This window comes from Eulemur rufifrons, chromosome 9, assembly GCF_041146395.1.
Source record: "Eulemur rufifrons isolate Redbay chromosome 9, OSU_ERuf_1, whole genome shotgun sequence".
NCBI lineage: Eukaryota > Metazoa > Chordata > Mammalia > Primates > Lemuridae > Eulemur > Eulemur rufifrons.
In genome coordinates this window covers 41,721,600-41,733,376 of record NC_090991.1, presented here as the reverse complement: position 1 = coordinate 41,733,376, position 11,777 = coordinate 41,721,600, and the positions used below count along the sequence as shown (strand labels likewise).

Sequence of the window (11,777 nt, the reverse complement as noted above, 5' to 3'; positions counted from 1 at the left end):
AGTGGAGTGGGTGGATGAATGCAGGAACGTTCTGGGATTGGTGCTGCTGTCTGGGTTGGGAAGAGATGTTTAGCAGAATGGATGTGAGCTGAGGCATGGAGGATGCTTAGGAATTTTCTAGTGAGCCAGGGAGCTGGGTTGGAGTGTTTCTGTCTGGGGTGGGAAGGGCATCCCAGCCAGAGGGAACAGCATGTGCAAAGAGAAGGAGAGACGTGGAGTGGTCAGGGAGCTGCTGTGGTTTCGCTGGACCTGAGCATGGGGAGATGATGGGCAGCAAGGCTGGGTGGGTGGCAGGAATGGGATGGGGGGCTGTCTGCCAGGCTAAGGAGCTGCAGCTCGGGCTTGGGGGGCGGGGTGGGCAGGCAGGGAGAGGGGAAGTAGCCATCTAGTGAGCCCTGGAGGCAAATCCTGACTTTGCTGCGTGAACTCGTGCAAGTCATATGCCTTCTCTGAGCCTCAGTTTCCCCCTCTGCCCAATCTGAGGGTGGTGCCCACTCCTAAGGACCCTCCAGGCCCTGCACAGACTTATTCTGTGGCCACTGCTCTCTCACAGTCCTGACACAAAGAGGCTCCTCGGGAAGATGTGGAACCTCTTTAATGCCCCGATTTCTTGTTGCCATGCGTGGCTTTACTCTGCAGTGTTCCGCCAGCCCTTTCAGAGGCACGTGTCCCAGGGGCTCCAGTTCACAAGGGAGCCTGGGTGGACACGCTCTTCTTCACCTTCGAGCCCTTTCTCTTGTGGAGCCCTGCCCAGGGCAGGCCGGCAGCCTGGGCCTGGGTGTGGGTGTGGCCCAGCTCCGAGGGCTGGGACAGCAGGGGCATCAGTGGCACCGGCTCCTCCGAGCCCCGGGGGGAGATGGGGGACAGCTCACGGGCATCCAAGTTGGCATCAGTCCAGCCCTCAGAGCTGTCACTGTGGCCCTCGGCACTGGTGGCTTCATCCTCAGATATGGTGACAATCTCAGCTTTGTCTTCCCCAGTGTTGCTGTCTAAGTCCCCTGCCCCTTGGTCAGTGGCCTCCTCAAATTCTCCGACTGTGTGGACTTCTGCTGTGGCCCCCTGCTTCTGCCCGGAGCCCGCTGAAGGGGCCCTGCAGAGCTTGGCTCTACCCCGGCCAGTCCAGAAGAGGGTGAGCTCTTGGCGGCAGGCGGCCACAGCCAGGCTGGTGAGCAGGGTGCTGGACACCAGGTAGAGCAAGGCGGGCTGGCCCATCTGCATGAGAACCATGGCCGTGAAAGTGACCAGCAGACCCCCAGCGTAGGCCATGGTGCAGGCCACAAAGTAGATCTGGCGTGAGTGAAATTGCATGTCAAAGCGGTGGCAGTAGGCTACCAGGAGGCCAGGGACCACGATGTCACCGAAGCCGAGGATAGAGAAGGGCTGGTCGCACAGAGTCAAGGCCGAGAAGCTCAGCCAGGGCACCCTGAGCACCAAGGGCAGCCTCTCTTGCCGCGAGGACTTTGCTGGGCCCAAGACCACCTCCACCATGACGCTCTTGCCGGTCTTGGTGAAGAGGGGAGTGACAAAGACAAAGAAGACATCGAAGGCCACCAGGGCCAGGAGGAAGGAGGCGCAGTTCTTGAGTGTGGGCAGCCGCACCCGCCGCAGGACAAACAGGCAGTAGGCCACGCCCAGCGTGTCCTGCAGGAGCCACGCCCATCTGTCCTGGTTGCGGTAGGCAACCCAGAGAACGGTCACCATGGCGCACAGGCCAGCGAGGAGCCCCAGAGGCAGCTGCAGAGAGGCCCGGCGGCCACGCGGGCGCCGCTGGTATTGCCGCAGGGGCAGGTGGCGCACCAGGGGGGCCAGGCAGCTGTAGAGGCCGGTGCCGGCGCACAGGCTGAAGAGCCCGATCATGACATAGACAAAGAGGTCGTAGAAGAAGTAGAGCAGCAGCCTGATGGTGCAGGACAAGGTGAGCACTGCGCCCATCATGGCCGGCGTGAAGTCCACTGGCGCATCCTCATCTTCCTCTTCCCCCCAGCCCCCCTGGGTCCCCTCGGCTCCTGCTGCTTCTGGCTGATGGTGGCCGCCGGGCCCCCCTCCTCCTCGGGCCCGGCGCCGCTGCAGCTGGTCAGCCTCGGTCAGGCCGGCCCAGTAGCCGCCGGCGGCCACGGTGCCTACAGCCAGGATGAAGATGACCAGCATGTTGTAGTCGATGATGGGCTCCGGGGGCGCGTACATGGCCACGCGGACCAGGCCGTCCCCTTGAGTGTGGCTGAGGATGTCGAGCATGTCGGTGTAGCAGAGCACAGCCACCGGGATGGTGAGGTCCGGCAGGGGCTTGCGGGGGTCCTGGGACGCCAGGGCGGTGTCTGAGCACTGTTGGTCGCTGACCCGGCTCACGATGAGCAGCCCGTGGGCGCCCTGGCCCTGAGCCAGCCGGCCCTTGGCGTAGAAGCTGCAGTTGTCCCTCATGACCATGGCGGTGGTCTGGCGGAGGGGCCGCTGGCTGGGGGAGCCGGGCAGGGCCTGGGGGGAGGAGCCCTCACCCGGGCACCAGGGTGCCATGGTGCCGTCGTGCAGGGGCAGGAGCGGGGCGTGGCGCAGGTCCCGAGGCAGGCTGACATAGTCGGAGCTGAACACGACGCAGTAGTCCTTGCTCCAGTTCTCCGACACCACGTGGACCACGCCGTACTCCCACTGGGCTGCGGTGTTGGTGAGGAGGAGGAGGAAGCCCACCGGGAGGAGGAAACCCAGGCACGCCATCCTCTTCAGTTGCCTACTGCGCCCTCTTGCGATGGCAGCTGTTCACAGCCCAGTTCCCCTCCCGGGAGGCAGGTGTGGCCCTTTGTCACAGAGCAGCTTGGCCACCTGTCCTGGAAACTAGGGCCACACCTACCTGGTCATAAAGCCTTGTCGTCCGGGCTGAGGGCACTGCTGCTGGGCACAGGGTCCCTCCCAGGATGGTGTCCCTAACCCTGGCCATAGTGGAGAGGGTCTCTGGGTCCTGCTGTCTGCCCAGGTCCACTGGGGCTACAAGAGGTGGGAGAAGGGGGTTGGGGCGTCCAGACAGGATTCTGGACCAACTTTGCCCCTTACCACGGGTGACCCGGGCCAACACCTCTCCTCTCTGGGCCTGTTTCTTTAGCTGCAAAGAAATAAGACTGTTGGACCAGAGAGTTTCTAAGACCCCGTGGAGCTCTGAGCTCAGCGACATTGAGCACCTTCGCTGAGCACTTTAAGTGCCGGGTACTTCGTGTGTACTCGCTGCACAGCTGCAGGGAGGTGTCACGACACCCACCCAGGCCTGGCTGCAAGCTGCGCTTCCGAATCAGTCCCCTTTCTACCAGCACGTGGCCAGAACTCTTCCCCAGCCTCCCTCTTAGGAACGGCGTGTGCCCAAGTTCTCACCAATGGAAGTGAAGCCGAAATGGTGTGAGCCCCTCAGGCCAGGGGCCTAGGCTGAAAGACTAGGGGGCTCCCTGTCCACTGTCTCTTTCCTTTTCTCACGAGTAACAACAAGGACAGGCCTGCGATCTGGCTTTGACTGTGATGAAGAGGACAATCTCCTAAGGAATGGGGAGAAAGAAAGTGAAAGGCTCTGGGTCTCTGTATGTCTCTACACGGAGCAGTAGCCATGGGATGGTCACCGTGGACTGGAGAGAGAGAGAGAGAGAGAGAGATGTGGTCTTTCTTAAGCCATTGACTTATCACTGGTCTCTTCGTTATAGCAGCTTAACCTCACCCTAATACACCCACTTTATGGATGAGTAAAACCGAGGCTCAAAGAAGCCCAAACTGACACAGCTAAGAAGTCTGGGGGCTCCTGTGCTGCTTAAATGGCTGGACCTTGATGTCTCTCCCAAACATTTCGAGCTGGACTCAGAGCCACTGTCCCAGCCACTGCCCTGAGGCAGGTGGACTTCCAGCTGGAAAAAGAACTCGAGTAATGGAGGGAGCTGGGTTTGAAGTCAGGAGCCCCAGGTTCTGGCTCTACAGGTTTCCACCAGCCCCGTGGCACCTGCTCTCTCACAGGCCAGCCAGGACCTCCTGTCCAGGCTTCTCCGGGCCACCCACAATGGGGTGGGGTTGAGGAATGGGGTTATCAAGGCAACTGGTGCATGTGGGAGGCACCCTGGGGCCCCTGGAGCCTGAAGGGAGGGATTCGGGGCCGGAGGTGGCAATCTTGGTCCCATTGTTCCCACATTCTCCCCACTGGCCTGTGGTGGTCCTCTGCCGCCTCCCTGGCTGGCGCTCACCTCCTTTTCTCTTTGATATGGTGACAACACTTCTGCCAGAGTTGTGCTCTGCCACTGGCCACCAGCAGAGCAGCCTGGTGTCCTCAGTTTCTCTCAGTACACAGTGACTCTTTGACCTGGCCACTGCCTCGGGACAGGGCTCCCCTCCCTGGGGCCGTGGCCCAGGTCTCTGGAGCTGGTGGTTGGTAGGCAGGAGCCACAGCCAGAGAATCCCTGCACAATACTGTGCTCCCCCTGCCCCCACGCCACCCCCAACGCGGCCCCAGCTGCAGCCCCCAGATCTAGCCTAGCCGCTCTGCCCGAGGGTGCAGCCCCTGCCACCACTGCTTGTTCTTTGATTCAGGCCTCACTTTCAATGTTATTGCACTGCGTGGCTTAGAACTACAGAAATGTATTCTCTCACAGTTCTGGAGGCCAGAAGTCTGCTACAGACTGAATATTTGTATCCCTGCAAAATTCCTATGTTGAAGCCTAACCCCCAGGGTTATGGTATTTGGAGGTGGGGCCTTTGGGACCGAAACAGGCCATGGGGAGAGCCCTCCTGATGGGATTAGTGCCCTTATAGAAAGAGGCACAAGGGAGATGATCCCTGTGTTGGTCACCTGAGGATACTGAGGATACGGGGAGAAGGTGGCTGCTTGCAAACCAGGAAGAGAGCCCTCACCAGGAACTGAATCAGCCGGTGTCTTGGTCTTGGACGTCCCAGCCTCCAGAACTGTAAGAAATAAATGTTGACGTTTAAGCTGCCCAGTCTATGGTGTTTGTTATAGCAGCCAAGCTGACTAAATAAGTCCAAAATCAAGGTCAGTAGGCCATGCTTCCTCTGAGACCCTGGGTGGCTTCCTTCCTTCCCTCCTCCTAGCTTCTGGTGGCGGCTGGCAGTCCATGGTGGCTCCCGGTTTGCAGCTGCACCACTCAAATCTTGCCTGGGTTGTTGCATGGCATTCTCTGTCTCTGTGTCTCTTCTTATAAGGACACCAAGCATAATGGGTTAGGGCCACCCTAGGGACCTCATCTTAACTCAATTGTATCTGCAAAGACCCTATTTCCAAATAAGGTCACATTCACAGGTACCAGGGGTCAGGACTTCAATATATCTTTTGGGGGATGCAAGTCAACCCTTAACACACATGTCATTTTAACCTCCAAGGAGCGAGCTTGCAGTCACTGATCTGTCTTGAGCTCTCTCCCGTTACGGGTCCGTCCCTTGCAATTCCGAGTCACCCTCCCTGGGAAATCTGCACGGATGGAGCACCATCTCCAACATCAGCTCTGGATTCTTTGAAGCGCAGGGTGTGCTTAAAGGACCTTATGAAACGGTCAGCAGGAGGAGCCCATCTAGAAATCCTCGCCCGCCCAGTTCTTTACGTTGGTCTCACCCACGCCTAATTTGACAGCAGTTTCTTTGTGACTCATTTATATGGTGTCTTTCAAAGCACTCAACTGAATTTTCCTAAGAAACATGATGTTTCTCATGTGCATTGTTTGTGCACTTCCCATTCATTCATTAATCTAACATTCAGTTAGATTACAGACTGTAATTACAATGACAAGTGAACTGTCAGAAACACGCTAGGGAACACACACAACTGGCTGGCGAACGAGCCACCGGCCGGTGCGGGGAGCAGTGGGCAGGGTCCGGGGAGGGGGCTGCCGGCTGCCCCTTCGGAGGGTTCCCATTGCCAAGGGGAGGCTGGTCTGGGGGGTGGTTAGGGGAGGGAGGCCTGGCCTGAGAGGTTCTTATCACGGAGCGTAGCCGTGTCTAGCTGGGTGCACGTCTCTGCATCCAAGCGTGCAGATGCTGGGCACAGCAGGGCCACCCGAGGGCTGGGATAACAGGACTCTTCTGGCGCCCGAGCGACTGCTAATGTGTGAGCCCTTCCTCAGGGCCTGTCTCCATGCAGGCAGTCTTGGGTCTTTTAAAAGCCAAGGATCAACACACCTACTAGCATGGCTATTATCACAAAAACCAGACAGTTTCAAGTTTTGTTGAGGATGTGGAGAAACCGGAGCCGTCGTACACACCTGGTGGGAATGCAAAGTCACACAGCGCTATGGAAAACAGTTTAGCGTGTTCTAGATGCGTTAAACATAGTCAGCATATGACCCCGCAACTCTGCTGCTGGGTGTGCACCCAGAAGGATTGAAATCAGGTGTTCAAACAAAAACTGGTGCACGAGTGCTCGTAGCAGCACTGGTCACAGTCTCTTGGAACAGGTGGGAAGACCCCAGTTGCCCATCAACTGAAAAATGGATAAAGCGTGTTGTATCTGTCCTGCGGACTGTCATTCAGCCATGCAAAGGAATGGCGTTCTGACACGTGCCACAGTGCGGAGGAACCTTTAAAACATGATGCTGAGCGAAAGAAGCCAGACACAAAAGGGCAAATAGTATATGATCGATTCCGCTTATCTGAAATATCTGGAATAGGCAAATCCACAGAGACAGAAAGCAGATTCGCAGTGGTCAGGGGCTTGGGGAGGGGAAGTGGGAAGTGACTGCTTGATGTGGGTGGGGTTTCCATTTGGGGTGAGGAAAAGTTCCAGAACTAGATAGTGGTGACAGTTGCACAACCTTGTGAACACATTTAAAGCCACCGAACTGTGCATTTTGGCATGGCTGAAATGGTAAGTTTTGTGCTATGTGTATTTTGCCACAATTAAAAAAAAACAATAACAATGACCAAAACCAGTCCCCTCCAGTGGCACTGTCCTCAGGACAGGTTTCATTTTAGTTCTCCTGGACCCCGTCAGACCAGCATGTGCCCTGATTTGGGGGTCAGGAAACATGGGCACCCCAGACAGAGCTTGCTCCTGCCTTTTCTTCCTGACCTCCCCTTGGGCTTGAGCAATTCTCTGAAGGCTCGTTCCTGCTGAGCCTTTTCCTGGGCCCCAGCTCGCTGAGGGCTCTCAGGGCTCTATTCAAGCCCTGCTTCCCAGATCCCTCCTCTCCCCGCCCCGCCAGCCCGAGCATTGCCCTCCTCCGTGCCGCCTGTGTCCTGGTGGGTGCATTCACACCGGTGGCTGCTCCAGGACTCTGCAGCCCTGCCCCTGCCCCCCATATAAGCCTCCAGGTGCAGCCACTCTCCCAGGTGGCACCCCTACATCTGCAGCCTTGCTCCCCCACACTGCACAGCCCACAGCTGTGGCCTGGCTCTCAGGGTGGCTGCGCAGGGCAGGCCAGGGGCAATGTCCCTGCCTTCTGTTTGGGGACCTAGGTGGCCATCAGAGCACTTATCTTCATTTACAAAGGACAGCGAGGGCAGCAGACCTGGGCAGCCAGTCTTGGGAAGGGTGGGGAAGGTGCCCGGCTCACCTGGCCCCCATACCTGCCCTCGCTTCCCTGCCCAGCCTCTCCCTAGCTATGTGTTCTAGGACCCAACAAGGGACAAGGGGCCAGACCACCATCTGCTCCCTCCCCTCTGCTCCATCTGCCCCATAATGCCCACCCTAGCTGATGCCCGTTGTGCTCCGCCACCACCCCTGCCCCCATCTCCTTACGGCCTAAGAGGCCCCTGCCCCCTCCTGTGCCTCTACCTGCCTTGGTCCGATGCGCAATGAGGCTGGGCAGCAGGGCTCTGTCCAAGACACCTCAGAGGGACAGAAGGGGACAGAGTTGCAGTCCGGTGGCCAAAGGTCGTCTCTGGAGTTGTCTCCAAATGATGATCTCATTGGTGTTTCCACCTTGCTGAGAGCTTTGAAAAATATACACGGCCCGGGCCTCTCTTGACCTTGGGCTGCCAACAGGGCCTGCAGGGGTTGGTGGGCTGGCGGTGGGGCCCCAAGGTGGAGCTGGGACAGGGCTGGGACAGAGGACAGGGGGAGGCTGGCCGCTGGGGCTGGCCTGGAGGGGGGTTTCGGAGAGTGAGTTGCCCGAGGCCCACACTCTGCAGCTCCAACTCCCACAGCTGGCTCCTCTCTGAATGCCAGGTGGGGAATGAAGAATTTCCCTGGGGAGGGGAGTGGAGGGGGCAGTGGGGCCGGGAGGGCAACCTTGCAGAGACCTCCATGTGCGCAGGAGTAAGCATCATAGAGGCCACTCGAGGCCGCCGTTGCTTCTCATCTGGCCATGCCACTGCTGGGTGCCCTCGGGCAGGTCTCTTAACCTCTCTGGGCTTCATTTTCCCCTATCTGTTAAATGGGGATAACGGCACCCTGCCTCATAGGGCACTATGAGGGGTAGATGAGATTACCGTGTGGAGGGCTTAGCAGCACCTGGCGACTAGTAAACAGTCAATAGTGGTCAGTATTGCTGATGGTCAATTGCAAAAACCAACCCCCTGTGTTTGGGCCACGTGTGGGCAGTTGAGTTGGAAGTCTGGGATATCCCTGAGCTCCGGGACCAGTGGCACCCTCACAGGGCTGGGCAGAGCCCGGGTGGCCTGGGCTGCACTGTTTGAAGTGAAGCATCGTTTTAAGGAGTGGAGGTTGGAAGACGTCAGGAGCTGGGGAAGGAGGTGCTGGCATGCAGACCCCTCATTGATCCCGCCGGCTGGTCAGAGCAGCTGGGATGTTGGCTGGGCCGCATTTGGGCCAGTCCCATTGTCACGTGGGACGTGTCCCAGATCCATCCTAGACCCTGAGGCCTCCTTGCTGCCCTCTTGCCCCAGAGCTGCTTGGTGGGTGCTGGCCTTGCAACACTGACACCCCAGAGACTTCAGCCAACCAAGGAGTGGCAAAAGCCCTGCACTTGGGCCAGACCTTCAGTCTCAGGGTGTTGCTAGGCCTCGGGGTCCTCGGCTGCAAAATGGGCTGGTTCCTACCTCCGTGAGCCAGCTGAGGATTAGGTCATACATGGCATAAAGGAGTTCACGCAAAGCAGTCTACAATGCCCGCAATTAAGCTATCATTACATGGATTCCAAAATCCACCTCCCTCCCTAACGCACGGTTTTCCCAAACCTGACTCCCTCCCCAGACCTGGTCCCAGGGTGGCTGAACCAACAGCAGCAGGGCCTGAGAAGGAGGCCCGGCGACAGGGGGAGGCTGAGGAGCACAGGGCAGGGGCTATGCTGTGACACTCGGGGGCTGGGGAGACCCCTAACTGGAAAAGCAGTGTGGCCTTTCCCCCACTGCTGTTCTGTGCTCATGAGGGAGGGTCTCAGGGAGAAATGGCTCAGGTGGGGGCAGCTTTAGGGGGCTGTAGCCTCTGGGTATGGCGTAAAGTCCTTCCAGGTGTGAGGGAGGGGCCTGTCCTGGGGTCTGGGAAGTTTCCCAGGGACCCCCACCCTGCAGCAGCCCTCCACAGTGTAGTGACATTGCCCGGTCATGGCTCCACTCACCCCCAGAGGGGCCTCCCCCTACCCACAAGCTGAACCTCAGAGAACGGCCCAGAGCCCTGGTCTAGGGGCTTGCCTTGTCCCCGTGCTGAAGCCCTGAACACACATCTGCCACGGACAGGTTAAGCTCTGGGCCTCTGCACTGCAGACTTTGGGGCCCAGATGTTCCCCCCACCCCGTGCTCTGAAGCAGCCCCTCTGCCCTTGGGGTTTCTGGATGGGAGGGTCCCCTAGACTCCCTCTGGACCAGCCCCCTGCCCAGGGACACCCTCTCCAGCTTCTCCGACGACCGCCAACTTTGCCTTGGAGTGTCCTGAGCATCACAGTGGTCGCTGGCGTCCATCCTGGCTCCCCCATGCCCCCCACTGGGGCCCAGCACGGTGCTGAGCGAACAGGTGGTGCCTGGAGGGTGCTGTTGGCTACAGCAGTGGTCCCCAGCCTTTTTGGCACCAGGGACTGGTTTCATGGAAGACAATTTTTCAACAGACTGGGTGCGGGGGGGGGGGGGGATGGTTTCAGGATGATTCAGGCACATTTATTGTGTAGTCACACCTCTCTGCTCATGATAATCTGTATGTGCAGCTGCTCCCCGGTGCGAGCATCACCGCCTCAGCTCCACCTCAGATCATCAGGCCTTAGGTTCTCATAAGGAGCACCCAACCTAGACCCCTCCCAGTTCCTAACGGCCTGGGAGTTGGGGACCACAGGGCTAGAGCATCTGGAGGCACACGCAGGCAAGGGGGTGCTGCCTAGCTTGGCCCCATCTCTACCCTGCCTGTGCAGCCCCCCTCTGCCTCCTCCCACCCCAGCCCCGCAGACCCCTCCATCCTTGGGCTGCACCCCCCATCCCAGCCCTCACTGTGCAGGGAGAGCCTCAATCTCTCACTTCTCCTCCTTCACTGTGGGTGAGAGGCAGAGTTGACAAAGCTGTCTCAGTTGTGGCCATCTGAGACTCGCCAGCCACTTCTGGTCCCTTCTGTCACCAGGACCTTCACTGGGCTTCTCCCTGCTCGCCCCAAGCTGCTCTGGAAGCCATCCGCCCACCTCTGTCCTGCCGTGTCCTGGACCTCTCTCTGTTTAAGCGCCCAGTGCTTGGGAACTGGCAGAGTGGGGCACCCCCTATGGACACCCTTAGCTCCCCTGGGCCCAGACCCTCACCCAGGACCTCCCCTCCCTCAGGAGCTCTCAGCACCACGGGTGTCAGTCTGTTCCTGGCGCCCAGACGCCACGTGCCCTTGTGCGCACCCAGGTGCGCATGTGCACGCACACCCTGCGTGGCCTCCTCCCTGGTCGGAGACCCAGAGGCAAGGCCCAGGCTGCCCTGGGCCTGTGCAGAGCTCTGCTGTCCCACTCACACCCTCGCCCTTTCGAGGCAGCGCGCTGGCTTCCGCCGACCTGCACGTTGCTGTGCCTGAGGACGCTCTCCGCCCGCGCTGCGGCCCACGTGGATGCAGGGGAGCTAATGTCCCCTGGGGGCAGCCCTCAACCAGCCACTGGTGGGAGTCGGTGGATAAATACATCCTCTCCCCACCCCCTAGGCTCCAGCCGGCTCCCGGCTTCCCCAGTGGGAGGGACCTTTGCTGTCTCCAGTGATGTGGTGTCACCTGCCCACCCTCTCTGGGCTGCCCTCCTAGCCCAGCCTCACTCCCACTTGCCCTCCCTCTGCTCCCCTTCCCTCGAGTGTGTGCTAGAACCCTCGTCCCAAGGTCTGCTTCTGGGGGACCCCAGGCTAAGATGGCACTCAAGGTCTGTCCAGCCCCCTGCCCCCGCCCCCAGCTTCCTACTCCGCTGCCTGCTTCTGGGCTCAGCTCCTCCCCGGGCCTGGGACACACTCCTGTCTCCTTTGTTCAAGCTGCCCCCCTCGCCCCCACCCCATGGCATCCTTCCCCTGTGTCCCCAATCCATGGACCGTCTCTCCCTGCAGCTGTCCTCTTTGCAAAGAGCTACCCCTAACTGGCCCTGGCCAGACCCCCTCCTTCCTCTAAGTCCCCTGCCCTCGTCCCTCCCGGCCCTCAGGGGCTCACCCAGCTCCCCATCCTTGCCCAGGTGTAAGTGGTGTCAGGTTCCCAGCAGCACAGCAGCCCCTGAAGGCTGAAAAACGCCCCCCACTTCTCCGAGTCACCCTCCCCACCCAGCCCCGGCAGAGTCCAGGCCTTCACAGATGCTGGTTGAAAAGATAAATATTATTTTTCACATCAACCACCCCCCCTCACAGCTGATACCCGCATCTTCTGGGGGTCCCTCACAAGCCCAGCTGGCCGTCCAGTCACCCTGGACATGGTGGGTCCGGTGGGGGCTG

General features: G+C 59.4%; 1 protein-coding gene across 1 annotated transcript; it reads right to left on the bottom strand.

The window, feature by feature from the left end:
• Positions 1-684: 684 nt before the first annotated feature.
• On the bottom strand, positions 685-2,709 carry SPPL2C (signal peptide peptidase like 2C). Its single transcript, XM_069481586.1, has one exon. It carries the CDS (start codon positions 2,707-2,709, stop codon positions 685-687), a length of 2,025 nt encoding a protein of 674 aa, XP_069337687.1.
• Between the last annotated feature and the right edge of the window lie 9,068 nt (positions 2,710-11,777).

Excerpts from the sequence above, each read along its gene's own strand:
- SPPL2C (XM_069481586.1), bottom strand. The coding sequence starts at position 2,709 with ATGGCGTGCCTGGGTTTCCTCCTCCCGGTGGGCTTCCTCCTCCTCCTC.